A 26,947-nucleotide genomic window follows, 5' to 3' on the forward strand; every position below is an offset into this window, starting at 1 on the left:
TGGGGCTCAAATTCTTGCTCTGCTACTTCCTGTGTGACCTTGAGCGAGCCTCTTAACCTCTCTCTGCTAATGTTCTCCATCGATAAACTCTAATGACAGCACCTAACTTGCTGGGTTGCTGTGAGCATGAAACGAGAACAGTCGTACCCCTGGCACAGAGTAAGCACTACAGAACTGCCAGCGGGCCAATCTTAAGACACAGGTGGACGGGAAGATTAAAGAGCCTCGCCTGGGACCTGGAACGCAGTGGCACGTAGCACACGTTATGAAACAGGAAGGCGGGAGCGCAGTCAGACTTTCAGCACCACCCTCACTTCCAGAACAAAATACAAGGTAGATCAAAAAGAAGCTGAGAAACACGGCCCAGGGGGGGCTAATTGCCCTAATGTACCATGTGGCTCAGAAAAGCCACCCCTCCCCCAGCGGCCCCTGCCAGTTTAGCATTAGCTCCCCAGGAAAAAAACCTTAGAGAACCAGACCCCCTGCCCTGCTCCACCCAAACAACTGCGGGGGGCCTGTAACATGGACAATTTGATTTTCTGTGTTTCCAGTGATTCGGAGGGAGGGGGGTGGGTGTGGGGTGGAATGCAAAAATAAACTGTCTGCTGCACAGCGTTTGCTGTGAGCAAATGGTCCCCAGAAACAATCCCTTCAGGGGACGTGCGAAGGGCGAGATGATTTAATGACTGTGATGGAAACAGTCTGGATATAAAAGAACACTGTGGATGGTATTAAATGGCAAAATTATTTCCCCCGTCTCTCCCTCTCTTCCTTCCTTCCATTTCTAGCACCATCTTAGGTCTCACCATCAGGTGCCATGCCTCCCTCCTCTGGGGCCGTCTCTCCTGGCCAGATACCCCAGGCACCAGAGGGTCCGGCGGCAAGAGTCATGGGTAGGAGTGCAAGTTGCGAAGTCAGACAGCCCGCGTCTCAATTCTGGTTTTACCTCTTACTAGCTGCAGACTCTGGTCAAATTTCTTAACTTCCTGACTGACCCGTTTCCCTCTCAGTTAGATGAGGATAAGCTAGAACTTACCTGCAGGCTTGGCGTGGAAGTCAATGATACGCTGCCTGGGGAGTGTTTAGCACAGTGCTGGGCGCGTCCACATGCATTCTTAGCCTTAATGACTTGTGTTAACCAAAAGGTTGCAGCCAACACAAGTCCCCAATCTGGGGGTGGGGGGCGGTAAAAGGAGAAGCTTTTCTCAGGTAAACAGTTTGCAAACCTGGGAAACACAGATCCCAACTGAAACGAGAAGGTGCGTTCTTCTGAGACAAACGGGAGGCTCACTTATAGAGAGAAAGTGCCTGCCCTGGACCCTGATTGGTCCATTTCTATGCAAATGAGGAATCCCAGTTTGTACAGTTTGATTGGTGCAAATAGCAGTGTTCTGATTGGTCAGAATTGCATGTCCTGCTTGGTCATTATGGAGCCACTTTGATTGGTTGGTAAAGATGCAAATAAGGATATAGCTGTGCGGCTCTGATTGGATGAGGCAAGTCTCAGACCATTGGTCAAAATACGATTCCAGGAACACCTTTATAAGGTTCAGCGCAGCCAGCAGGAACTCAGTGCAGGAGGCTGGGCAGCTCAGTCTGTGGCTTTTCCCTAATAGGCAGTGTGCAAGGGAGTCCTCTGTGAACAATGGCTGCTGGCCTGATTATGAATTTGGGCCATTCACCAGCCGTCCTTCTTGGCACGTATAGTCCTTCTCCAGGTCAACACTTGCCATTTCCTGGAGGTCATGTCAGCTGAAACCGTGTGTCACGCTGCCCCTTTTCTACCTGGCCCCGAGGTGGCGGCATGCCTTCTGCGGGACTCCGTTTGAGATGTGCTAGTGTACCCGCTCTGTGCCGGCAGCCATTTCCACTTGGCCTTCCTTCACAGGTTCAGTCCTCTACCCTGTGACCTGGTGGTGAATTTTTGGAGGCTTGGGACCAGGTTTATGGGTAAGTTGTGTCCCCAGTTCCTAGCCCAGTGTCTGGCCACTGGAGGTAGTGCGTTATTTTTTGCTGCATCAACGAGTGATTGCAAACTAGGCACTGCAATGGGCCCGGAAGTGGGAAGACAGCTGAGGGCAATGCAGTTGCAGGGATCGGCAACACTGGACACACAGGCGAGCAAATGACATACATCCCTGCTCAAGCTACCATTTGTCCTGGGACTCGCCTAGGAACCCACTGTGAATAACAGGAAAGAAAATTAACATGTATTGTGCTCCTGCTATGTGCAATACAGCATGCTGGGTGCTTTGCATATGCCATCATAGTTAATGCTTAAAACAGACTACGCAAATGGGGTGAAATTATTTACCCCATTTTATAGATGAAACTGATATTCATAAAAGAGTCACAGTGAATTATAAATGTGGAATCAGGATTCAAACCGAAGCCCTTCTCACCTCCCAAGCATAAGGCCCTGTGACCTGCTCTGGCACATACAAAGCCACTTCTTCACATCTATGTTCCACTTGAAATGTGCACAGAGATTTCAGATACCTCAGGAAATACCCAGCATGTCCACCATGAACACCAGCCCAGTGCAGTTACCACTCTTCACGGGCACTTTATAAATTAGAACAAGACCTTTTCAGGATTTCAGGGGCACCGATGACGAAAAGAAGAGGCCCATGTTGGATATGCATCTCAAATAATCAGGTCCAGGTTTGGAGGCGATCAGCATGCAGGACTGACCAAGCCCTGAAGTCAGCCAGACTCTAAGCGACAAGGACAGTTGTGCAGACAGTCGAGAACTGCTGGGTGGGCACCTGCTCCTCAGTGTCATGTGACCCCATCAGTTCTGGCCCAAAGCCCAGGGTCAGGGGACCTACAAAGGGCAGGCTGCTGCCCTCCAGCTTCACTCACAGCACTGAGCACGTTCAACAAGTCTTTTCCTATTGTGTGTTCACGTCCTGTCTCTCCCACTAGATAGTGACCTGTTTGAGGGATATTCATGTTTGTGCCCCTCAAGCCTAAGACTACAAACAATAATTGATATTTATAGAATGTGGCTCAGGTACTCTGCTAATGACTTCACGGGCTTGGCTTTTTTATCAGACCCATTTCAGAGATGAGTCAGTTCAGACAGGCATAGTAATTGCCAAAGTGACTCAGAGACGAAGTGACAGATGGGTTTGAGCCCAGGTTCTCTGCTCCATCATCTCAGCACGGCCCACCCTAATGCATGGAGTCACCTTTCTGGAATACTGCTCTGCCCTTCACACCCTGAGTCTATCAAATGGCCACCAATTCCCCAGGGTTTACTGAATACAATCAATGTCCATCATCTCTCATCTCTGTTCTTCCAGATTCTGGCTTCTGGCTCATCTCCCTCTTTCTTCTTAGAGCTACCCACTAGCTAATGGAATGCTCATGGCTCACAGTCCGTCCCCGTACTGTCCTGCACCCAGGGGTCAGCTCCACTGTCACTCTTCTTTGGAATTCCCTTCCCTCTCCCCTGACCCCAACCCCCACAAGTGCCAAGCCTATCTAGTTTACAAAGCAGGATCACAGGCCACCTCCAGCATGAAGCTCTCCCCAACCCATCCCAAGTGGGAAGTATCTTTTCTTCCTGGATTAAGGCAAACAGCTGCTTTCCTCCTTGTATTAGAACAGCTGTCGGGCCCTGCTGGGACGTGGGGCAGGTCAGTAATAGGGAGGGTAAAGGGCATGGGGCTGTGGACCCACCCTCGTCAGCAGGAGCAACTACCACTCTGTGTGTTTGCACTTCTGCCGACATATCTGCGTAAGATTTCATTTGAACAAAGGGTCCCCAGACAAAACAAATCTTGACCTCAGTGAGTCGGATGGTAGGTGACGATGTCAAGTGATCCCAGGACCGGACCAGGTGCAGCAGGACTCCCCTCGATGCCCCCACAGCGCTCTGCACAGAGCAGGGGCTCAACATGGTGTGGTGCTTATCAGGAGACCTGATTGAACCTTAGTCAAACAACAGTGTGTGATGAAGCCTTCTGATTGTCAGTACCAAGGGTAAAAGGGGAAAGGACGAGTGCTGCCACGTCTCAGCTGGCAGCAAATCAAACGCTGGCACAGGAAATGAAAGGTAAGATCACTAATCTCAAACAGGGGCCCCAAAGCAAATCCAAATGCTTTAGAGGGAGAAAAAGCGTCATCACCAGTATTCCATGGGCCTTGGGTCTCAGATGGAGTGGTTCTGGGTGGGACCCAAATCCAAGATCTCGACTCAGGAAGGGGACACGTACACCATCCAACCTAAGAGAGCAACCAAAGTACTCAGGCAAGTACTGATTTTATTCTATCCACCTCACATCCTTAGAACGGGAGGTGAATAGTAAAAAGTGCATTTTTTAAAAAAGCAAAAGAATGCCAAGACTGTAAGCTGAGACCTCACCTCGGATAGGAGTGGAAGAGTCATCACATTGTGGTTACTTCGTGATAAGAAGCGCCCTTGATACCTGAGGCAGGTAGAACTTTGTAGATACAGCCTAGACCCACTCCCGCTTCCCCCAGGAGGTGAGTCAAACACCATAAGGCCACTTCCTCTGTGATGGCTTTCTCCCTTTTACCAGGCTGCACGGCAGTCCCGGATGAAGATTTGGCACCTCCATGGGGTCAAGGCAATGGGGATGTGATTCAGGGAAGATGCTGATGGGGACCAGGGGCTTCTGAATCTTAAAGGGGCAATGGGGTGTGGGCCGTGTTGGAAGAATCGATGCGAACGTCTTTCCAGAAGCAATGATACAGGGGGAGGGTGTGTATATGTTTGTGCTAGGGACGCGGGTCCTGTATTGCTGGTGATGCCAATTGCCTTGCCCACCTGAGGTAGGACAAGGAGAGCCCCCGCTGGGGGCTGGGGCAGTGAGTGCAGAGAAGAGCATCACAGAAAGAGCACCATTCTGCAGCCTCCCAGCCGCGGGACCCTGGGTGCCCTGCAGAGCCTGGCAGCCCTGCCCCAGGGCTCTGTCCCACAGCGCATGTCCTCTAGAGCTCCTGAGCTGGCTGCCCCACGGCCTGCTCCTCCATGGGCTGCATGGCTTCCTGCACGTACACGATGAACTCTGACGCCTCCCCGCCCTGGGTGTACACGGTCACCGTCTCGATGCCCTCCACGTCATCGGAGGACACGACCAAGTGGTGCTGCTCGGCCAGCTCCACGGATGCCTGCTGGAGGGTCTCCTGAATCATGACCGTGTGGTTGGAGCTGGGCTCCTCGTCGGTGACCTGTGGGAGGGCAAGAGAAAGGTCACACAGGTCCTGTTTCTGGGTCCAGCCGTGACAACAGAATCACCACTACTGCCTATAGCGCATCTAGGACATTCCAAGGGCATATAATTCTCTCCACAATGCTCCATGCTCGCTCTCACTCCCAGTTTATAGACGCAGAGAGTGACGCTCAGTGCTGCAAAGCAACACGGCCACGGGGCCCAGCTGTGGCTAACGGTGGAAGCCAAGTTCAAACCCAGAGTCTAAGCTCTTCTCTTGATGCCAGGCTGCCTCCTTGAGGTGCAGAGGTTGACAAGGGTATCGGGTGGGAAGGCATCGCAGGAGTTTAGTGCAACTGTGTTGTCGGTTAGGTGGGGGCTCCCCAAGTTCAGAGCCGGTCCATTCGGTGGTGAGAAAGCGACTAGGTTCATCCTGCGTTATCTGTCTTCACCCCACTGTGCGAGCTCCACTCTCTGTATGAAGATCAACATCACCCAGGGAAGGAGTAGACACCCTGCAGGGCCAACGCCCCCCAGGCTGCTGTACATCAGCACTAATTCCTTAACCCTGGGGGGTGGGGGGGGGCTGCTGAGGGACACTCCCTGCCACAGGGCTGGCTGCAGAGGGCATCTGTTAGCGGAGCAGACCTGCTCAATTCTACAGCCAGGCCTTTCTCTGTAGCTCCAAGCAGGAGCTTGGAGAAAAGTCAAAAGGCCTGGAATTGTTTCCCTAGGGAGTGAGAATCCTTAGATGTATGGCGGATGTCAGAGAGATCCAGACTTCCCAAGGGGAGTCCGAATGCAAAATAGAAAGAACACGTGCTTCGTCCTGCACGAAGCAGGGTTCGAATAGAGGCTCCACCACTATTAGCTGTGAGGCTTAGGCCAGACACTTTCCCTACAACCCTCAGTTTTCTCATCTGTAAGGCAGGGACTAAAACGCGCACTTCAGGAGATGGCTGGGAGAACTGAAGGACATTCTGTATGCACAGCAGGTGCTTAACAACATCACTGCCCTTCCCACGCCTTCAATCACTCAGCAATGCTTTTTCCTACGCGAAAGGTACAGTAGAATGTCAGTTACTCATTCATTCTAGCAAACCTGTGTCATTTCATCAGATCCCAGCAGACTGAGCTCCAGAGCTATGCCAGGCAGGGACCTCACTGTCCTGGATAGCTCTTTTCCCAGAGTCAAGCTGGATGCCTGGCACACAGCACACACTCAATACTTGTTGACTAACGGTCCACTAGGTGCCAGATGCCATGACAGGTGCACAGGGGAAAACCAGAGTCTGGTGGGGCACACACAAGCAGAGGGCACTGCACTGTGAAGAGCTGTGATGTCCCCACAGAGAGGGTGGCAGTGCAGGGAGTCAGCAAAGGCCCCTGGAGGAGGAGTGAGGCTGGGGCTCCCGGCAGAGAGGGCAGGAGGAGCAACAACTCCCAGGAGAGATGGGGGATGCCAGGTCTGCCCAGGCAGCTCCTATGCATGACACTTCTGACTCCTCCCAGCGCGTGTCTGGAGTCAGGGCGTGGGGGGCATTCCTCCTCCCTGCCTGACCTTCTGTGACATGTCATGACTCCATGCTGTCTCTGGGGATGGCCCGACTGGCTCTGAGGGGGTCACACTCTGACGCCATAACTGTACAATTCCTCGTGAGCAGGAAGGGCTGTGTCCGCCGGGAGGCGTCGTGTTTAATTCAGAGAGAAAAATGGAAAACGCATCTCTGGGGTGGACTCTCTACAGAGTTATAGATTGGAAGGAACTTTCAATTTGGCTGACAGAATTCACCAGAAGCTAGAGAGCTATTCTGGTGGAAATTATTAATACGTGTGGCCTGATTTGTTTTTCTAAAGTGAATCGAGACCTCTTCTTTCTTCTTTTACTGCCTGTTTCAATTTCATTTAAATGGGGAAATGTACTGTGAACTAAGACTTTACAAGTAAATATTGATTTATTTCACTCTGAAAGCAAGTCCCTGACACAAGGTTGGGGACTGGGGAGGGAAGACACAGCAAACGCTGTCCTCCTAACTGTCAGTAATTTCCACCCTAAAGAAAACGTGAGGGGACACAGGTGCTTTATGCTGAGGTCCCGGGATGAAACACACCTATTGCACTGCAGGTAAATAGATACTGTGACGAAAATGGTGAGATCAACCACTACATGAGCTTTGAGACGGGCTGTTGGGTATGAGGCCATTATGTGGATGCAGTGACTGCCACCAGAGCTGGAGCCTACAAGGAGGAAGAAGTTACTAACAGAAAATTTCCGCTGGCTACACATCCCTGTCCTTGTATACAACTCTACCACGAGTGCCCGAGTACTGACGAGGGCCCAAACCACTACCCTGGCCCACGCCTTTGATGAGCAGGGGCTGCAGCTTCCTGTTGCCATGACAGCAGAGTTCAGTGCAGGCCCAGGAGGAAACCTGAGGCCCCGAGATGACTGAGACCTGGCCACTGCCTGCAGTTGCGAGGAGGAAGAAGGCGAAAACCAGGAGACGTACCATGCTGAAATAAAGGTGAACGCTGTGCGACTGTACTGCCCTGGGCCTGGGGCTGGCACTCATGCAAGGCAGTGCTGTCTGCAGATGGTGGGGAAAGGCAATGCAGGCAGAGAGAAGACACTGAGCAGAGAGCAGGCGTGTGCCCACAGCCCCGCCCTGCTGGCAGCCAGCCCCCCACCCCCATCAACAGAGTTACATCTTCGCCTTTCCAGAAGGCGCTGTGCTGTCAGACATCGCTGAGCCGGCCTCAGCTTTACTCACTGCTTCAGGAACACCCTACTGGGACCATTTCCGAGCCCTCCCCCAGGGTCCAGGCTTCCCCACTGCTCACTATCGGCCCACCCACTATGCCTGGAGGGCTCCTGGGTCTCTATCCCCGACTTCTTCTCGAGACCCCTCATTTGTACCAAGGCTTTGGCTCTTGGCTGAGCTGCAGACCACACACCGCTCTGCAATGGCACATTCATACGGGATGCCTGCCAAACGTGCCTCAGTCACAGGAGGGAGCGAATGTTGGGGAAGAAGTGGCAGGTGAGGCCTGACATGAAGTTCACAGTCAGATCTTGAGCCTTGATCACTGGCTGAGAGACGGAGACTGGATTTTACAGGGGAAGACACAGAAAGGTTTCAAAGGAGGGCCCTGCGACATCCAATCTGTGGCCCTCCGTGGATGGAAATTTGCCTGACGTGAGAAGTTATGCCTTTCTGAACATTATTACACTTCTCTCACTAACCCTCGAAGTATTTACATTTATTTGCCCATGTTACTTTCCTAAGTAATAAATGTATTTAAACATAATCCTTTCTCCAGTTCTCTTGTCAGATTTCAGCTCCAGCATTCTGTCCACTAGAATCACCGTCAAGTTCATCATCCACTGCTAACGTGGCCCTTTGTGGGTTAGGGGTAGCAGACAGCATTTAGCATACCACAGGAAAGCACAGCCATTGTCATCTCAACTCACAGAACGTCATGAGCACCTAGGAGGGGCAGGGCTTCACGACACCGGGCCTGGGAGACATAATGAATCCAAGGCAGGAGCTCCCCTGAGGAGGCAGCTAGGTGTGCACAAGGTGAGCATGTATGTACGCAGGTGAGTGTGCATCTGTGCATGTATCTGAATGTCTACATGTGTATGTACAGGTATATGGGCACGGGTGTGTGTGCGTGCATACACACAGGTGAACGTATGTGTGTACGTGTACATACATGCAGGAGCCTGGGCACGGGTGTACATGTGTGTGCGTGTGTGTGCATACATGCAGGTGTGAGCCATGAGCATGTGTGTGTACGGGCACGTGGATGGGTATCGTGTGGCTTATGTATGTATCTAAGCTGTGCCTGGACCACTACCTCTTTCTCTGTCCTTCTTGACACTTCCTGTCTGTATTTTGTGATACATGGAAAAACGCTTGTGTTTATATAAGGGAAAGAAAGCAGAACACAACTGCACAAGCCATCCTGTGCGTCTGCCGCACTCAGCGCAAACCCCACTGTGTCCGCGGCCCCTGCCCGCTCCCCATGCTCAGTGCACCCCAAGGCCTCCGTGTTCCTCTCCCATGCTTTCCCACCTTCGGGCTCTTCACGTCACTTCGCCTGCTCAGAGCGCCCAGCCCAAGACGTCACTTTAAAGCTCCTTCATTTCCTCAGGCTCCTGCTTCGGAGTCGCCTCCCCCAAGAGGCCTTCTCAGACCAGACCAGCAGGAACAGCTACCTCGGGCCCCCTCTGGCCCTCTCCTGCTCTCTGCTCCCTTTGCAGCACTGTCACCACCTAAAATTATATCATCTATTTATCTGTGAGCTCGTGAAGGCAGGGACCTGGACCGTTTTTTGCCACTTGATTTCCAATCCCTGTGATGTGACTTGGCGGAGGGGAGTATCTAGCAACAACCTGTTGAACGAATGAAGTTCTGAATCATATCTGCGCTGGAAGAGAGGAACTCAGCACTACCTACTTGGGTTTGTCTACATGGTGTAGAACGTGGGTCTTTTTTTTTTCTTCCTTCTTTCTACTTTTTCTGTTTTCTAAAATGTTTCAATAATATAGTCCTTTAATAATTGGGGAAACTGAAGAGAAAAGACAGGAAAAAGAAATGTGAAGAAGGGAAGTGCAGAGTTAGGGGAAGGGTGCAGTGGGGAGGGGGTGTGTGGGGAGGAAAGGGTCATTTTCAACCGTTCTGGGATGCCTTCTCGGGCCTTCCAAATGCCATGAGAACGAAGGGTGTTTTGGTGGAGAAAACCTTTTCCCTCATAAGCACAGGACAGCTGCCAGCAATGGGCTGGGCATAGAGCAGGTCCTGGAAGCAGTGCTGAGGGAAACTGAACTCTCCAGAAGCAGCCTGCAGGTGGGGAGGTAAGCCGGGGGCTGGCACTCAGCTTAAGCCTCCACAGGAGAGGAGGGAAGAGGGCCAAACCCAGGATTTTCCTTCTGTATTCAGCACCGGCAGGAATAACGGGAAGTCACATTACAGAGCGAATGCAACAAACTCCTCTCGGAACAGCTGCAGACATCGGATCAAGGTCAATTTTCTGAGGAAGACTTCAGGTCTGATTTCTGAAGGCACCTCGCAGCCTCAGACGCTGCGTGCTGGGTCCTCAGCCATGCCCCTAATGAAGGCGCGCACAGGCAGGCTGGTGAAGGTTTACTGGGGCTCACGGTGGCTGAGGAGCCAGAACACGGACAGAAAACACGCTTCAGAACCGGGAACAGATCTGAAGGGCTGGTTCTGGCTCTGGGCTGCTTGACAGGAAAGGTGTCAGGTCCTCAGCTGCAGGGAGGGACGTGCAGTTACAAAACATCAGCACTCGCTTTGCAAGGCAGAGAGTGGCCTCTGCATTGGGGCACCTCTCAATGGCCAGCCATTGATGGAATACGCCATCTCTGACAAACCACCCACTCCCATTGCTCATTCGCTGAGTTCCCATGTACTTCCCATGACTTCTCAGCTCTCTTCTGTGTCCCTGAGAATTTAATACACATCAGACACTCTGGTGGAGGTTGGGAACAGAACTGCGAGCTCCACACCACACACACTCCCTATCCAGAAAGCCTGCTGTCTAGTGCGTAAGGTGGACCCAGACACCTCTGGAAACCCAGGGTGGGATGGGGCGAGTGGGGGACGGGCGATGGTCAGGGACAGTCTCCAGAACATGACCCTGAACACCAGGATTTCCAGGAGTCAGAAAAATGCAAACATTATCTAAGGTCCATTCCAAGGCAGAAATTCTCAGACTCCACGATGTGGTAAGAATTAGTGGGCTGCAGACAAAAACCCAAATACAATCAAACAAGGAGAATGAAAAAGAACACTGCAGTTGATTCTTTCCGGTGAAACAGTCCCCTGTGGGTGATTAAGCTCTGGGGAAGGAGCCTGTTTTTCCAGAAACTAGGGTTTCACTCACTTAAATTATACACAAGCAAGGGCTTCGTCTAGCATCCTCGATGGCAGATCCATTTTACAAAGTTAATAAGCAAGCACGCTGACTTTCATGACGCTAGGTTAGGTGTGGTGTTGTATATGTAGGAAACAAAGGGAAATAGGAAGAGTATTTATTAGAGGAAAGAAAAGGTATAAATAAGTGTAGTTTATAAAAAAAGCATCATAAATCCCCAACTCTAGAAATACATATGTATATGCAGGACCAAAAAAAAAAAAAACGGGAAGAAACTTGTGGGAATATCAAAAGATATTCACAGGCAGGAAGAAACCATTTACGCGTCAATGAAGATTTAAAGCCTTTTAAAAAGGAAAGAACGTGTGGGAAGTGAGGAAGGCTGTGATTCATCTTTCATGGGAAGGAAGGCAGCAGCAGGCCTCCCTTCCACCGTATTTTTCTCTTGGTTGTTAGGACAGCAGATGCTTTTTCTCTTCTGAAACGACTGATCCCTCAAACAGTCCAAAGCCCAACTGCAAAGACCGCTCACTAACCAGTCACTGCCCATCCCATGTGTGCGTCCTGGCTTTCTGAGACACTGCAGGGTCCAGCTGGCCAGCACATGGCAACGCCGGTCTTCCACCCCAGGGCCCCGGGGAGCCCTCCTGCCCAGACTGGACCTGCCCACCAGGTTCCCCGCCTGCAGGGAACAGGCTGTGAGAGGGGCCTGGAGACAGGAAGAGAGGCGCCTCCTACTGGCCCACAGCCGTCCCTGGATGAGGACCAAAGGCTTCCCTGCTGGCCTAACTGGCTCATTAGGCAGATGGGGGTTGGAGACAGACGTCTGGGCAGCAGACAGTGGGTGCACACGGCTAGCTGCTCCTGTTCTTCAGCAGTCTAAGCACAGATTAGCGTGGTCTCCATGATCATCTCACCGAGGGAGAAAAGAATCCTTCGCTTGTAAATTGTCGTAAAATGAGACGGGCGACGTGGTGTCTTAGGGCAAGTGAGAACTATGGTGACGGGGGACCGGGGCCTGGCGCAGGGCGGGTGGTAGCACGTGGTGCCACCCCCTCCAGGGGCAGGTGTCCGATGCCCGTCCCCAGTGCTTAGCACAGTCCCCTCAGGACCACGTCCACAGGCCACCGGGCTTACGGCAGACGCTCAATACACATGTGACGGCTGATTCTAACGCGTACCCAAGAGATATGTGAACACTGAACGCAAACAGCCCCAGGGCGTGTGCACACTGACAGGGGAGGTAGCTCCTTACTGCCTGGGGACACCCTTTGGTATTTAGACAAGTTTCTCGTGCATCATGCTTTGCTTTCTTGACCTTGAAGCACACATATGCGGACTTTTTATTTAGTGCCAGGCATTGCGTGGGGCTCTGCTTCACGGTCCGACACCTGGTCCGGGGGGTAGGCTTCTGCTCGCCAGCGGCACCCCCACCTGGCAGCCCCTCGGTAGACGGGCAGCGCTTTCCCACGTTCTTCTCACTGAAATCCCCCCGCTGTGGTTTGACACCATTGGCCCTACATGCACTCAGGAGAAACCCCCTCCGCCCTCTGGATTTTCACAGAATCCCTGGAAGTAGCCATGCCTGCAGGCTCCAGCCCTTCTCAGTGCCAAGCACTGTCAGCCTGGCAGGCTGGTGCTTGACGAAGACGTGGGGACGGGACGGATCTCTGCCACCCTTGCCTTGCCATCCAGGCACCCCCCTCTTTGCACTGGGGAAGCACTTGGCTTCTTTCCACCCTGATGTAGACTCTTTGCCTCCTGATTCAACAATCTGTCTCCACAGCAGTGCCTCTCCCTGTCGTTCACACTGGAGAGCTGCGGCCTCCACAAGGCCGAGTGACAAGGAAAACAGAGCTGGCAGCAGCCACAGTGTCCCTCCCCAGACCTCTCTAGAGCCATAGCCATCACCCAAGGAAGAAAGGAGCACCGAACTGCCAGGATGGAGCACTTCCAGGCTCTGCTTAAAGCACATTTATCAAATCAAACCATCACCCATTTCAATCACTCATCAAACTTATCCAGTAAGTTTGTCAGCAGCACAGCAGGTCTAAGGCCAGGAAAGGGAAGTGTCCATCCTACTCTCGTGGGTCTGACTCTCGATCCTACTCAGCGCCATCCCAGCCCTGACTTTGCTCCCCTGGCGTGGACGTGCACGGCCTAAGATCCGGAGCTGAAACTCCACGGGGACACCACTGCCTGCTCGTCAGGACCACACGCCCATACTTCTGGGCTGTCTGTACTTCACTCTCACGGTAGGAAGATCTGCCAGCTTTGACTCTGGTGTGTCCTCCCTTTGGCCTGCTCTCAGTGACCCTTCTTACTGAGAGCCACTCACTCAATTGCCCTTTACTTGGGACAAGTGACAAGCATCAGCTCTCCCAACTCAGCCTCCCCAGGGCCTTCTCTAGGGAATTACTCAGAATGCTTCGACAACCCGGGACTGCAGGGTTAAGTCATTTCCAGCCACAAGCATGTCAGTTTATATAATGCAACCATGCGTTTGCCTGTCTGGAACAAGCAAAAAGCTTGTCTGAAACCTGAAAGAGACTGAGAGACTTTAGCCAGCAAGGGGGTACTGCAGAGAAGGGACGGTCAGCTACAACCCTCCTGCCCGGGCCGTGACATGGACCAGGGAATGGGTCCCCAAGCAAACAGCAACACACTCAACAGTATCACAACGCCAATAAAGTGGGGTTCTGCAAGTTGCACCAACCAAGCTGCAGCTTCGTGGGGCATAATAGGAAAAGCAGGGCTTAGAAAAATGAAAAGGAAAGAGAAGCAAAGTGATAGACTAACATCTTCAGTTTAGCTAAACGTATTGTATCTGAAAGAATTCAGAATGGAAGAGGGAAAAATCTTTATTCTCTGTCTTTCAGACCATTCCTTTCTCATAGGCACAGATATATCATGGACCTTATTTTTACTTTTAAAATTTCACAAAGAAATGGAATTTTCATTCACTACTACGGAATAAGAGGGCTCTGAAAGTAATAATAGCTAAGAAAGAGGACGCGATTCTGAACATCAGTCATCAGAAACCATGCCAGAGACAGAAACCTCTGAGAGAAGTTTTAGTTAAGACGAAGAAAAAGAAAAGATTCAAATGGCCAAGGGAGAACTAACGAAAGCTTCCAAAGGACAAGAGTTGGCATTAAGTGACAAAGGAGAGGGACCCATTGCCAAGACCCTGCATGACTTTTTGTCTCCAGATTTATATGCTGAGGTCACCTTCAGTGACAACAGAACAAACGTTCTATAAGGAGTGTGAAGTATGAAAATATTTCAAGACGCTACCTGTGTGTATAATTAGGAGCTTGATATAATTAAAGTTGGCAGGGTCCCAGGATCAAATAAAGGGCACCACCGAGTTCTTTAGGCACGAGCCAAACCTAATTCACCAAAACGTGCAGTTGAAAACCGGTTATCATAGTAACAAGGGCTATGATGAGGGGAAAAATAGCAAAGAAAGGGGTCAGGAGACTTCAGATTTATGGAGAGATCAAAAGGACTGGGCACAGAAAGATAAAAGGTATCTTCTCTGGATTTTAGAAATCCATCCAGTTACTAACGGAGAATGTAGTGTGACATCATCTGAGGGTTAGGAAGCAGGGTGGGTGCATACGCTCTCCTCCCTGCGACAGGCAACGGATTTGCTCGCCTACGAAAGACATATGTGATTCCCTCGCATGGGCCTTCCAAAGGCATTTGAATCCATCATGACTATAATTACGCTATACTGTCAGCCGGCACGGAACGGATGTGACATTCCCTTCACACCATGAGGAATAACAGAAGATACAAGCAGTTATGGAGGCTACAGACTGCAGTTACTATCAATTCTTTAAACATATATACGTTCTTAATCTTGTAGGAAAAATCACAACAACGGCAAAACCACCATAATGGGAAAGCGGAATAAACGACACGACTGACCCTGCTAGGGGTTCATTATGGTGTAAAAGAATAAAGATCTGCTATTGCGATGTCTCACACACTCCCACGCCAAGGATCTGAAGACAAAGGAGGTTCAGAAGGGGAGGGGGGAAGAGAGAGAGAAGTGGGCGTGGCTCTCCGATTCCTTTGAAGTCAGGGAGGTTTGTTTACAGTATGAGTAAACTTCTCTGTGGGGAGAAGAAAAGGACAACTCCACCAACTCACTAGTTACTGGAGCTAAAAGGGATCAGAGCACAGGGAGAGCTTCCCTGCACCCCGTTTGTGGATAGGAGAAGCGGGGGGAGCTCAGCTCAGTTCCGCTTGGGGACAGTGCAGATGCAAGAATCTTCTCTACCATGATCTTAAAAGGATTACAAGAACATCTTCTGTCAGGCCGCTTGTTGTTTAATGACCAATTAATAGAATGGAATAATTGTTATCAAAAAACTAATGAAAATGCATTTTGAAGCCTCACATAAATCCCTTTCTAGATCCCTCTCCCCATTATTTTGCCACAGGTCTCATGAACGTTTAGCTTCTGCCCCCAGTGGGGAGGAAGCTGATTCCGGGCGCTTCCTGTGAATCACAGAGGGCGAGGCCTCTCCAGGGCCAGAGAAGTGCCTTCTGCACAGCGGCTTCTCCCCTCCAGATGCCCTTGTACACACGCATGGTTTGAAAAGGTTGCAGGGGCCAGATTACTCAGGGTCTTAAATTAAAAACAGGACAGGCTGGACCTGGACTTGCTTGCAAATAGACAACTGGTATACCTGGTCGGCCATAAACGTAGACTGCATTGCCTTATAAAAACAATGAACTGCAAATAACACACAGCAACTCCAGTGCTGGCTGGCAACCGCTATCAAATGGCCGCTCAGACTAAGTGCTCCACGCTGAGCCCAGAAGGAGGCTCTGCCTGGCTCCTCTCCCCCGACACGTCCTCAACTTCACCCTCCAGGGCCAGCCACCACAGGGGACCAGCCCCAAGATGGCAAAGGGCTTGGTGAGCAGCTGGGAGAGGCGGGTTTCTTTTGGCAAAGCAGTAATTTCTGTTTGTTTGTTTTGAGGATAGAAAAGGAACACAGTTTAAACCTGACAAGCTCAGGAGACTGAAAACAACCACGTAAGATGGCGTGAGCATAAAAATTCATAACTAAGGAGGGGCATGGCGGGAAGTCACATCTTTAGCCTGAAGCTTCCTTCATAAAGTTAATCTTCACTTTAAGGGGGCCTGTCTATTGTCGTTTTGCACCTAAGGTGACATCCTTGGAATGTCAGTAATCCTTTTTCCGGACCAGAGCAGGAAAGTACAGAATCCCTCGTTAGTATGCTTGTCTCTTGATTACCATTGCTATGTACTGTAAAAAGCGAACTATTAACTATCCTGCACCACCTACGTGTTTCCCCAAGAATAAGACCTAGCCAGACCATCAGCTCTAATGTGTCTTTTGGAGCAAAAATTAATATAAGACCTGGTCTTATGTTAGATAAGACCGGGTCTCATATTATAGTAAAGTAAGACTGGGTCTTATATTAATTTTTGCTGCACAAGATGCATTAGAGCTGATGATCCGCGTAGGTCTTATTTTTGGGGAAACAGGGTATGTAAAAGAAGTACCTGTGTCTCCAATTTACTTTTATCCAATCTCTGAAGACTTCCCCGCTTTGCTTCCTCCCTTCCCCTTAATCTACCACCAATGGATTTCATGTAACCCTCCTCCTTTGATTCTATGTATCAAATAAGCTGCAAACAGTCATTTCACGGAGCATTTTCTCAATCCGTTGAGATTTTGCTTCCAGGCAATTGTCGCCAGTTTGGCTCAAACAAACTCTTAAAAGCTTTCTCATAGACTGGATGTTTTTCGTCGCCAGTTTTAATCATCAGTTACAGCAAGCAGGCAGAGCACTTGGGATCTGGAACAAGATTATGGCAGCATAATTCTGCACCATGCCAAGCCAAGAGTCAGCATGGGAGACGTGGGAAGGTGCCTGCAGGTCTGAGGTTATCCAAATTGCTCCTTCCTGGTGCGCTCCTGCCACTGGGGCACTGGCTGACAGCTTGGAAGCATCCAGTACATGCAGGGAAAACAATGAACAGAAGAGTGACAATCCTAGGGTACACTGCAGAGAACCAAGAATGGGGACACGGATTCAGGCCATGCCGACAGAGTATTGCCAATCATTGTCACTTCTGAAATAGTCAATCCACGGGAGATGGTACAGTAAGAATGACTCCCACCTCTGCCGGGAGCCCTGCACCCACCCAACACCCAGCACCCCTCCAAGATTCTATTTAGGCACCTGGGCATCGAGGAAGCCCTCCCTGCCCAGCACCTGCCCCCACCCCAGGACCAGGTTCAAGGTGGGCCACCCTCTGGTGCTCCCACAGAGCTCTTGGGGCACTCACTGGCTGACCATCCTGAAGCATTCATCACTTCAGTTTGGAACTGCCATTTTGGGTGCGCATTTTTCACACCTCTTGCCTGGTTCTCCTTGTCCTGGTTTTCCATTTCCCCTCTTTACTTCCTTATTTATGATATGTACGCGCATTAGCTATCTCCCTCAATTAGAATGTGGACTCCTCAACTGTACCTCTCTGGGCTCTGTTCACCGCAATATGCCACGTGCCGTTCTCAGCCCCTGGCGGGTAGACCAGCTCAGGGGGTGTTTACTGAGTGAAAGAATAAATCATTTCCCTTGATAGACTATTCGTCTCTTGAGAGCAGGACGTCTCTTAACCCTAAAGCCCAGCTTGGGAGGCAGAAGGATGCCCTCCTGATCCCCAAAGATGTACATTTCCTAATCCCTGAAACCTGAGGATGTTCCATTGCTGACAAGGGGGGCTTTGTCAGTGTGATTACATGGAGCAGATCCTGAGATGGGCGAGCACCCTGGATTCGCCAGGTGGGCGCAGTGGAAGCACGGGGCTCCTTAGCAGAGGGAGGCAAGAGGCTCAGACTCAGAGAAGACCATGTGGCACTAAGAGCAGAGCCCAGACTGCTGGGCTGAGAGAAGAGCTGGGCCTGCAGTTGCTGGCTTTGCAGATGGCGGAAGGGGACTAGGAGTAAAGGAATGTCCGAAGCCTCTGGAAGCTACAGAAGGCAAGAAAGGAATCCTCCCCAAAAGGATTGCAGCTGTCGACGCCTTGATTTTAGCCCAGTGAAATCCACTCAGACTTCTGACCTCCAGAATTGTAAGATAATAAATGTGTGTTGTTTTAAGCCACTAAGTTGGTGGTGATTTGTTGCAGCTGCCATAGGCAACGGATGGTCCTACAGACTGAACAGAGTGCGGTGCAGTGAATGTCTGCTAAATGAATTCTGCAAATTACTAAATAAAATGAGACTTTCACTACCTAAAATAAATTTTAATCCATAAAAACAGCAAAGAGTGATTTCAGCCACGAGCCAATGATTACAGCAGTTGGTATTATTTCCTTTAAGTCTTTCCTTTCCTTTAAATAATAAATTTTGAATCGGAGATGCTTATGAGGTATATCCTATGTTGGTAGGTCTTACATTTAACCTACTTAGGCAGTTTCATTAATCAAATAATACATTTCCTCCTCATAAGAGATTTAACAAAAAGAAAAAATATATATTTAATGAAAACCACCGGGTCTTAACAAACGCATGATTACTCGCATTCAAAGTTCTCATGTGTTTCCTTCAGCCAGGCTGGTGAGGTACATACAAGAGCTCTGCGTTCTGAACATTTCAGAATGCTCCATCCCCACGAACCTCCTTTTAATGCTGACACTTGAGAAAAGAGAGAAGTGACAGGAAATCATTGAGGACACGTTTCTGTGTCCAACTGCAAGTTTAAATGGTCTGAATTCTGAGCCAAATCTTTTCCAGGGCTCATTAGAAAAGAAGAAGAAAACAACCTAAGAAACCGTTTTTTTTTTCTACCCCCTCAGCCTACCCACCAGGTCTGCCATTATTTTCATCCCAGAAACCGAAAACCTGAAAAGACTAGCGATTAATCCCTTTCAAATGTCATTGAAAAACTTTGAAGCTTGAGATTCTTTTCAATGTACATTAATAAATCATGAAAAAATAAAAGTATTAACAGCATACAACTATTTGTTTATTTGGGAAAGAAATCTTGAATTTTTTTTTTAACATCCAGAACCAATTCACGTACAACCTAGAATTTGTTTTTTGTCCTGTGGAAATATGTATTTATCAGGAAACTTTAAAAAGATCTCAACAAGGCTATCCAATTGTAATTTTAAAGTGTTTTCTGCAATACACAGCATGTACTTTCTGACAAGGTGTTCTTGCTTTTTTCTTGACAGAATATAATTTACAGGATATAACTGGGGAATCAAAATAGGAAACCCACAGCATCTTCGACCCTGTTCAATAAACACTGACTCAGCAACCACCATGTGTGACATGTTGAGCTGAGAAAGACAAAGTCCCTGACGTCAAGGGGTTCTCCGCATGGTGAAAGGCAAGGGTTAGTTTCCCCACAAGTGTGCCCAAGTTCCCATTAAGTGACTTCAGCACTCTTATACAGATATAATTCCTCTACTGCAAAACCCTAATCCAGAGTTTAGTTAAAAGGAAAAAAAACAAAACAAAACAGGCAACACATTTTCTCTAATAAAAAACAGCTATGGTTCAATTTCAATAATAGGGCCAGTGAAATCAGAGGCTGTCCTTTCACCCAAGAGAGCCGGACACGTTGCCACAGGTGTGGGCATTGGATGTCTCCCCCGGCGTTCTCCCATCCATCATTTACCAACAGGCTCAGTGAGCGAGGTGCTGGGCCAGGCAGACAGGACAATGTCTAGGCCACACGTTCTCAGGGAACATTTCCAAATACAGTTAATCTCTTAGCCATGTGTTTTCAATGAGCCTGAAGCTTCTCTGAAGGGTTCCACTGTTTTCTGCTACTGCAAACGTGTCGTACGTGTTCACGCTCGTTGCCCCGGATGCGTATCTGCTTTACCCCTTGTCCGCGCTGTCAGTCTAATGCTTTGAAGCACCTCTAAGCTGTACCCTAAACTCGCACCCTCACGTCTCACTGCATTGCCTGCGGTACTCAATAAGCCATGGCCCTCAGTAGCAGCAAATCAATCCAGTTCCTAGAAAGAAGATGCAAATCACAATCGGTAGCACCTTCCTGCGATGCTCAAAAGGATTTGGTGCATCGGGAACATCCAATGCTCTCCTGATACCTTCCCAAGTAGGCCCCGCCTGAAGTGCCAGGTCTAGCTCAGGTGCCACATGTCATGATGCAAAGAAAGAGTTTCAGAAGAGATGGACAAGATAATCTGAAGACTACAATCTAGTGAACACGAAGAAAAGCTGCAAGAGTGTTTAGCTTGGAAGTGGATGAATCTGTCCCAAGCAGAGCGGAACCACGGGCTGTTGCAGACTGAAACATCGAACTCCTACTGTCAGACTTCAGTGCAGGGTCTCCTTCAGAGAAACCATCTAACAGAGGAGGGTTTCTAGGATACACAGTCCAAACATTCATCTAGCTGTGCTAAGTCTTCTCTATGGATCAAGAAATCCGGAGTTGAACCAGAACTCCTCACAGAATTACTTAACCTGAATTTCATGCTCTGCACCGTGCTCTGGGCACACTTAGGGGGACAGTTGTGAAGACAGCACAGGGACGCCTACCTCTGATTCGTCAGAGACAGGTCGATAGGGCCAGACAGATCACTCAGGGGTCTCTATGTGAGAGCCACATTAAGAAACATCTGTATTTGTTACTGCCACGAAGCCTTTTGCTGACAATGATTTCGTGTTTCCTTCTTGTTTTGCTGTAAAATTCAGTACCAAATTTACACTTGAGCTTGGATAGTTCTAATAACACGCACCTCTTGAAGTCTCCGCTCAAACGTCAGAAATCTGTCCCCCAAACCCTTTATAAAATAGCCCCCACCCCTCCCCATTTCCTCCTTTCACTTTTCTCCACTGCACTGGTTCATCATTTGACAATCTTTTTGTCTTACTTGTTTATTTGTGTTTTATCTTTTTCCCCACTAGAGAGTAACAACCTCCATGGCAGATATTAGTTCTCGCCTGGACCCAGGAGACACTGCCTGACAAGAGTAGGTACTTACTAAATACTTACCGACTGAAGGACTAAAATAATGGATAACTATGTAAAACTCTATGATTTAGATTTCAACTTCCTCGATAAACTCAACCTTTATTCTGAATTATATACCCTGGGTCTATCCTGGTTCTGATATGCTTACTATGTTTTTATTCTTTTAAGTATTTGTGTAAGCCAGTCTAAATCTTTTTGTAAAATGAAGGAGGAAATAGGAGAGACATAAGTATAGACAGGGAAAAAAGGATGATCTAATTATCAAACACACTGCATTTTAACAGCTAGTAGAGAATAGAAAAAGAGGAAAGGAACCGAACAGTGTAACAATTGAGTAATCTTTATTCAAACATTGATTATTTTCATCCTTATCAGTTCAGTCATCCCATGTGGATTTGATCAGGGTGACATTTGATATTAAAAGGCCAGGCCACTGGGAACCCTCCCGGCTCCTCTGACTGTGCCCACAGCTCCCAGTGGTCCCACTCACGGGTGCTGTAGGCACCAAGGGTGCTTTTCACCACAGATATGTCCAAATGTGTTCACATCGTGCTCACTGGCACTCTGGGCTCCTTTCAAAGGAAATGAATGAGAAGTGTCCAGAATTTTCAAAACTATATTACAACTCTCCCCTAAAACACACCTCTACATATGGAGCTCTTGAAAATACAATTCTGAACACCTGGATGATGTCATAAAAATGGCGGCGTGAGGTGAGCCTCTGAAAACCTCCTCTGGAATTTACAACAAATCGAACAAGTATAACTCCACAAAGGACTCCCCGCACAGCAGATAGGCAAGAGGAAGAGGCTCATTTCTGAATTCACCTAAAGGTGGGCAAATCCAGCAAGCAGGGGAGGAGGGAAGGGAGAAGTGCGGAGACGGAGCCGTACAGGTCCAGGACACAGACCAGAGGTCCGAGCTCGCTGCATCCCAGAGCCACCGCAGCTGCGGGAGAGGGAAGAACTCGGACTGCTAGGGCTCCGCTTATGGCCCACAGGGCTGAAACGACAGCATATAACACGGCTGAACCCAACGTTCACGGCAGAGACCTCGGAGCAAAGACTGAGGGAAGAAGGCTGAAAACGGTGGTTTAAGCCCTCACTGCCGAGCAGAGAACGGAAGCCTTAGGCACTGAGACTAGCCACCCCCTCCCTATCCTCCCAGAGCTCCCCTGTCCCCACCTGCCCAATGCTAGAAGCGGAACAGTAGCAGTGTCAGATCAAAAGAACAGAATATTTGCAGTTCTGAGAACCATGGGCTGCAGACACAGATTCGCAGCCCAACTAGTTGCAGCAAACGGAGGGAGCTGTGGAAGCAGGACTGGCTGTGGCGGTGGTCGCTGTCATTGCTCTGGGCCACCTCCCACAACCCACCCTGCCCCTGTCCCCACCTATCTGGGCAGATCCCTGCGGGAGTAAACAGAACTGCTGAAACATATGGGCTCTAAATCTGGTGCAGGAAGAGCTTTGGAACTTCAAAAGCTCTGTGCATACCCACACGGACACTACGCCCTGTGACCCAGGAGAACTGTTAACAGAGGAGAAGCCCATCTTCCAGTGAATCCCATTGTGTGAGATGCCGGAATAGAGAAAATATAACACTACAGTGTGAGAAAGAAAAAAAGGCTGCAGTCGGAGAGAAAATAAAACATTCTACCAACATCTACTGGGAAACTAAAGAAAGACCTCTTTCTATCAACCCGTTGCAGAACCCACTCCTATAGATGTCTGGGAAGATAAATAATAAATCAGTAATTGCCATGAATAACCAAGGTAACAAGACAGCTCAGGAAGAAAATGAAAAGTCTCCAGAAAATGAACTTAAAGATATGGAAATATGTGACTTAAATGACAGAGAATTCAAGATTGCAGTTCTCAAAAAACTCAACGAGATGCAAGAAAACACAGACAGGCAGTTTAATGAACTCAGAAACACAATCAAAAAACAAAATGAACATTTTACCAATGAGATTGAAATTTTAAAATAGAACCAAATAGAATTTCTGGAGATTAAGAACTCAATAAAAGAAATGAAGAATGAAATAGCCAGCTTAGGTAGTAGAGTTGACCAGATGGAGGAAAGAATCAGTGACATCAAAGATAGAAATCTGGAAATGACACGGATGGAAGAAGAAAGAGACTTGAGACTTAAAAGAAATGAAAGAACTCTACAAGAACTTTCTAACTCCATCAGAAAGAGCAATATTAAGAATAATGGGCATACCCGAAGGAGAAGAAAGAGACTAGGGAAAAGAGAGTATATTCAAATAGTGGACGAGAACTTCCCAAACTTGTGGAAAGAACTGGATCCCTGAATCTAAGAAGTAAATAGAACACCTAATTACCTCAACCCCAACAGGCCTTCTCCAAGGCACATTGTATTGAAGCTGTCCAAAATTAACGACGAAGAAAGAATCCTCAAGGCAGCCAGGGAAAGAAGACGGTAACCCACAAAGGAAACCCCATTAGAATATCATCAGACTTTTCAGCAGAAACTCTACAAGCCAGGACGGAGTGGACTCAAATATTCAAACTATTGAAAGAGAGAAATTATGAGCCAAGAATAATATATCCAGCAAAGATATCCTTTAGATATGAAGGAGGAATAAAGACCTTTCCAGACACTCAGAAGCTGAGGGAATTTTCTAACATACGACCTGCACTACAAGAAATACTGAACGAGGCTATTCGACCAGCATCAATAGGGATAATCTGCGGCAACCAAAACATAAAAGGGGGGAGAGTAAAGGCCTGAACCAGAATATGAGAATGGAGAAACTAAGCATGCTGAAGAAAATGGAAACTCTATATATGAAACATTCTTTTACATGAACTTAATAGTAACCACTAAAAAAAAAAACCCAGAACTGAAATATATAATGTAATAAAAGAAGAAACAGAGGGAAAAATCATGGAATACCACCACACAGAAATAATAACTGACAACAACAAAAAGGCAAAGAAACAATGGAGACATAGTCTTACCAGAAAACCAAAGATATAATGATAGGAAATCCTCACATATCAATAATCACCCTAAATGTAAATAGACTGAACTCACCAATAAAAAGGCACAGAGTAGCAGATTGGATCAAAAAACTAAACCCAACCATATGCTGCCTCCAAGAGACACACCTCAGCTACAAGGACAAATATAGACTCAAAGTGAAAGGGTGGAAATTGACACTCCAAGCAAATGTTATCCAGAGAAAATCAGGTGTTCCCGTACTGATATCAGAGGAAAGCAGACTTCAGGATAAAAAAGGTAACAAGACATAAAGATGGGCATTTCATAATGATAAAGGAGACTATACAACAAAAAAATATAACAGTCATCAATATTTATGCCCCCAATCAGGGAGCGCAGAAATATACCAAGCAATGACTAACAGAACTAAATGGAGAATTTGATCAAAACACCATTATAGTAGGAGACCTAAATACATCATTGACAGCTATGGATAGATTATCCAAACATAAATAAATAAAGAAATAGCAGCCCTAAATGACACATTAAATAAGATGGACATAATTGACATATATAGAGCACTTCATCCTAAAACATCAGATTACACACTCTTTTCTAGTGTACATGGAACATTCTCAAGGCTAGATCATATATTGGGACGTAAAACTAGCCTTACCAAATTGAAGAAGATTGAAATCATACCAAGCGTATTCTCTGATCACAAAGCTTTGAAATTGGATATCAAATGCAAAAAGAAAGCAGGGGAAACCACAAATATGTGGAGATTACACAACATACTTTTAGAGAATGACCAGGTCAAAGAAGAAATAAGAGGAGAGATCAAAAGATACATAAAACAAATGAGAATGAAAATACATCTTACTAAAATTTTTGGGATGCAGCGAAAGCAGTTTTAAGAGGGAAATTTATATCATTACAGGTCTATCTCAAGAAACAAGAAAAATCCCAGATAAATAAGCATACATTGCACCTTCAAATGAACTAGAAAAAGAACAAATAAAGCCCAAGATCAGCAGAAGAAAGGAAGTAATAAAAATAAGAGCAGAGCTAAATGAAATGGAGAACACAAAGACACTAGAAAAAATTAATGTGACAAATAGCTGGTTCTTTGAAAAGATTAATAAAATTGAGAAACCCTTGGCTAGAGTAAGATAAAAAGAGAAAATACTCTAATAAACAAAATCAGAAATGAAAGAAGGGAAGTTATCACGGATGCCACAGAAATACAAAGGATCATCCAAGAATACTATGAAGGACTATATGCCACCAAATTCGATAACTTAGAAGAAATGGACAAGTTCTTAGAAACATATAGCCTTTCTAGGCTGAATCATGAAGAACTGGAAAATCTAAATAGACCAATCACCAGTAAGGAAATTGAATCAGTCATCCGAAACCTTCCCAAAAGCAAAAGTGTGGGACCAGATGGCTTCACAAGTGAATTCTAGCAAACCTTCAAAGAGGATCTAATACCAATCCTGCTCAAACTCTTCCAAAAAAATGAAAAAGAGACAGTACTCCCTCACTCATTTTATGAGGCCAACATCACCCTGAAAACAAAACCTGGTAAGGACAACACAAAGAAAGAAAACTACAGACCAGTATCTCTGATGAATACAGATGCAAAAATTCTAAACTAAATTCTAGCAAATTGAATGTAACAATGCATTAAAAAGATTATTCATCACGACCAAGTGGGGTTCATCCCCGGGGCACAAGGATGGTTCAACATCCGCAAATCCATCAATGTGATACATCACATAAACAAAATAAACGACAAAAATCATATGATTATATCAACTGATGCAGAAAAAGCATTTGACAAGATACAACATCCATTTATGATTAAAACATTTAATAAAATAGGTATAGAAGGAAAATACCTTAACATAATAAAGGGCATATATGACAAACCCTCAGCTAATCTCATAATTAATGGTGAAAAACTGAAGTCCTTTGTTCTACGTTCAGGAACACGACAGGGCTGTCCCCTATCACCTCTGCTTTTCAACATAGTGTTAGAAGTCCTCACCAGAGCAATCAGGCAAGAGAAAGAAATAAAAGGCATTCAAATTGGGAAGGAAGAAGTTAAACTGTCACTCTTTGCAGATGACATGATGCTATATATAGAAAACCCTAAAGACTCCACCCAAAAGCTGATGGAAACAATAAACGAATAAAGTAAAGTTGCCGGCTACAAAATCAATGTACAAAAGTCCATTGATTTCCTATATACTAACAATGAAATCTCAGAAGAAGAAATTAAAAAAAAACAATTCCTTTTGCAATTGCAACAAAAAGAATAAAATACCTAGGAATAAACTTAACCAAGGATGTGAAAGACCTATATGCTGAAAACTATAAGACATTTTTGAAAGAAATTGAAGAAGACACAAAGAAATGGAAAGACATTCCGTGCTCATGGATTGGAAGAATCAACATAGTTAAAATGGCCATATTACCCAAAGCAATATACAGATTGAATGCAGTCCCCATCAAAATCCCAATGGCATTTTTTAAAGAAATAGAATAATAATTCATTAGATTTGTATGGAACCACGAAAGACCCTGAATAGCCAAAGCAATCCTAAGAAAAAAGAACAAAGCTGGAGGTATCACACTCCCTGACTTTAGCTTGTACTACAGGACAACAATAATCAAAACAGCATAATATTGGCAGAAAAACAGACACACAAACCAATGGAATAGAATTGAGAACCCAGAAATAAAACCACATAAATATGGACAGATAATTTTCGACAAAGAAGCCAAAAACATACAATGGAGAAAAGACCACTTCTTCAATAAATGGTGCTGGGAGAATTGGAAAGCCACATGCAAAAGAATGAAAATAGACTGCTGTC

The 26,947-nt window shown here is 47.3% G+C and overlaps 1 protein-coding gene across 4 annotated transcripts in view; it reads right to left on the bottom strand.

Moving 5' to 3' along the window:
* Positions 1-4,263: 4,263 nt before the first annotated feature.
* The window catches only part of ZFAT (zinc finger and AT-hook domain containing), a 225,001-nt gene continuing 202,317 nt past the window's right edge, over positions 4,264-26,947 (bottom strand). For all 4 annotated transcript variants that reach the window (XM_033126444.1, XM_033126445.1, XM_033126446.1 and 1 more), the window contains exon 16: positions 4,264-5,202. In XM_033126444.1, the coding sequence (XP_032982335.1) occupies positions 4,963-5,202 (240 nt within the window). In that variant the 3' untranslated portion in view covers positions 4,264-4,962. The remainder of the gene's footprint in view (positions 5,203-26,947) is intronic.

Source organism: Rhinolophus ferrumequinum, chromosome 14, assembly GCF_004115265.2.
Source record: "Rhinolophus ferrumequinum isolate MPI-CBG mRhiFer1 chromosome 14, mRhiFer1_v1.p, whole genome shotgun sequence".
Lineage (NCBI taxonomy): Eukaryota > Metazoa > Chordata > Mammalia > Chiroptera > Rhinolophidae > Rhinolophus > Rhinolophus ferrumequinum.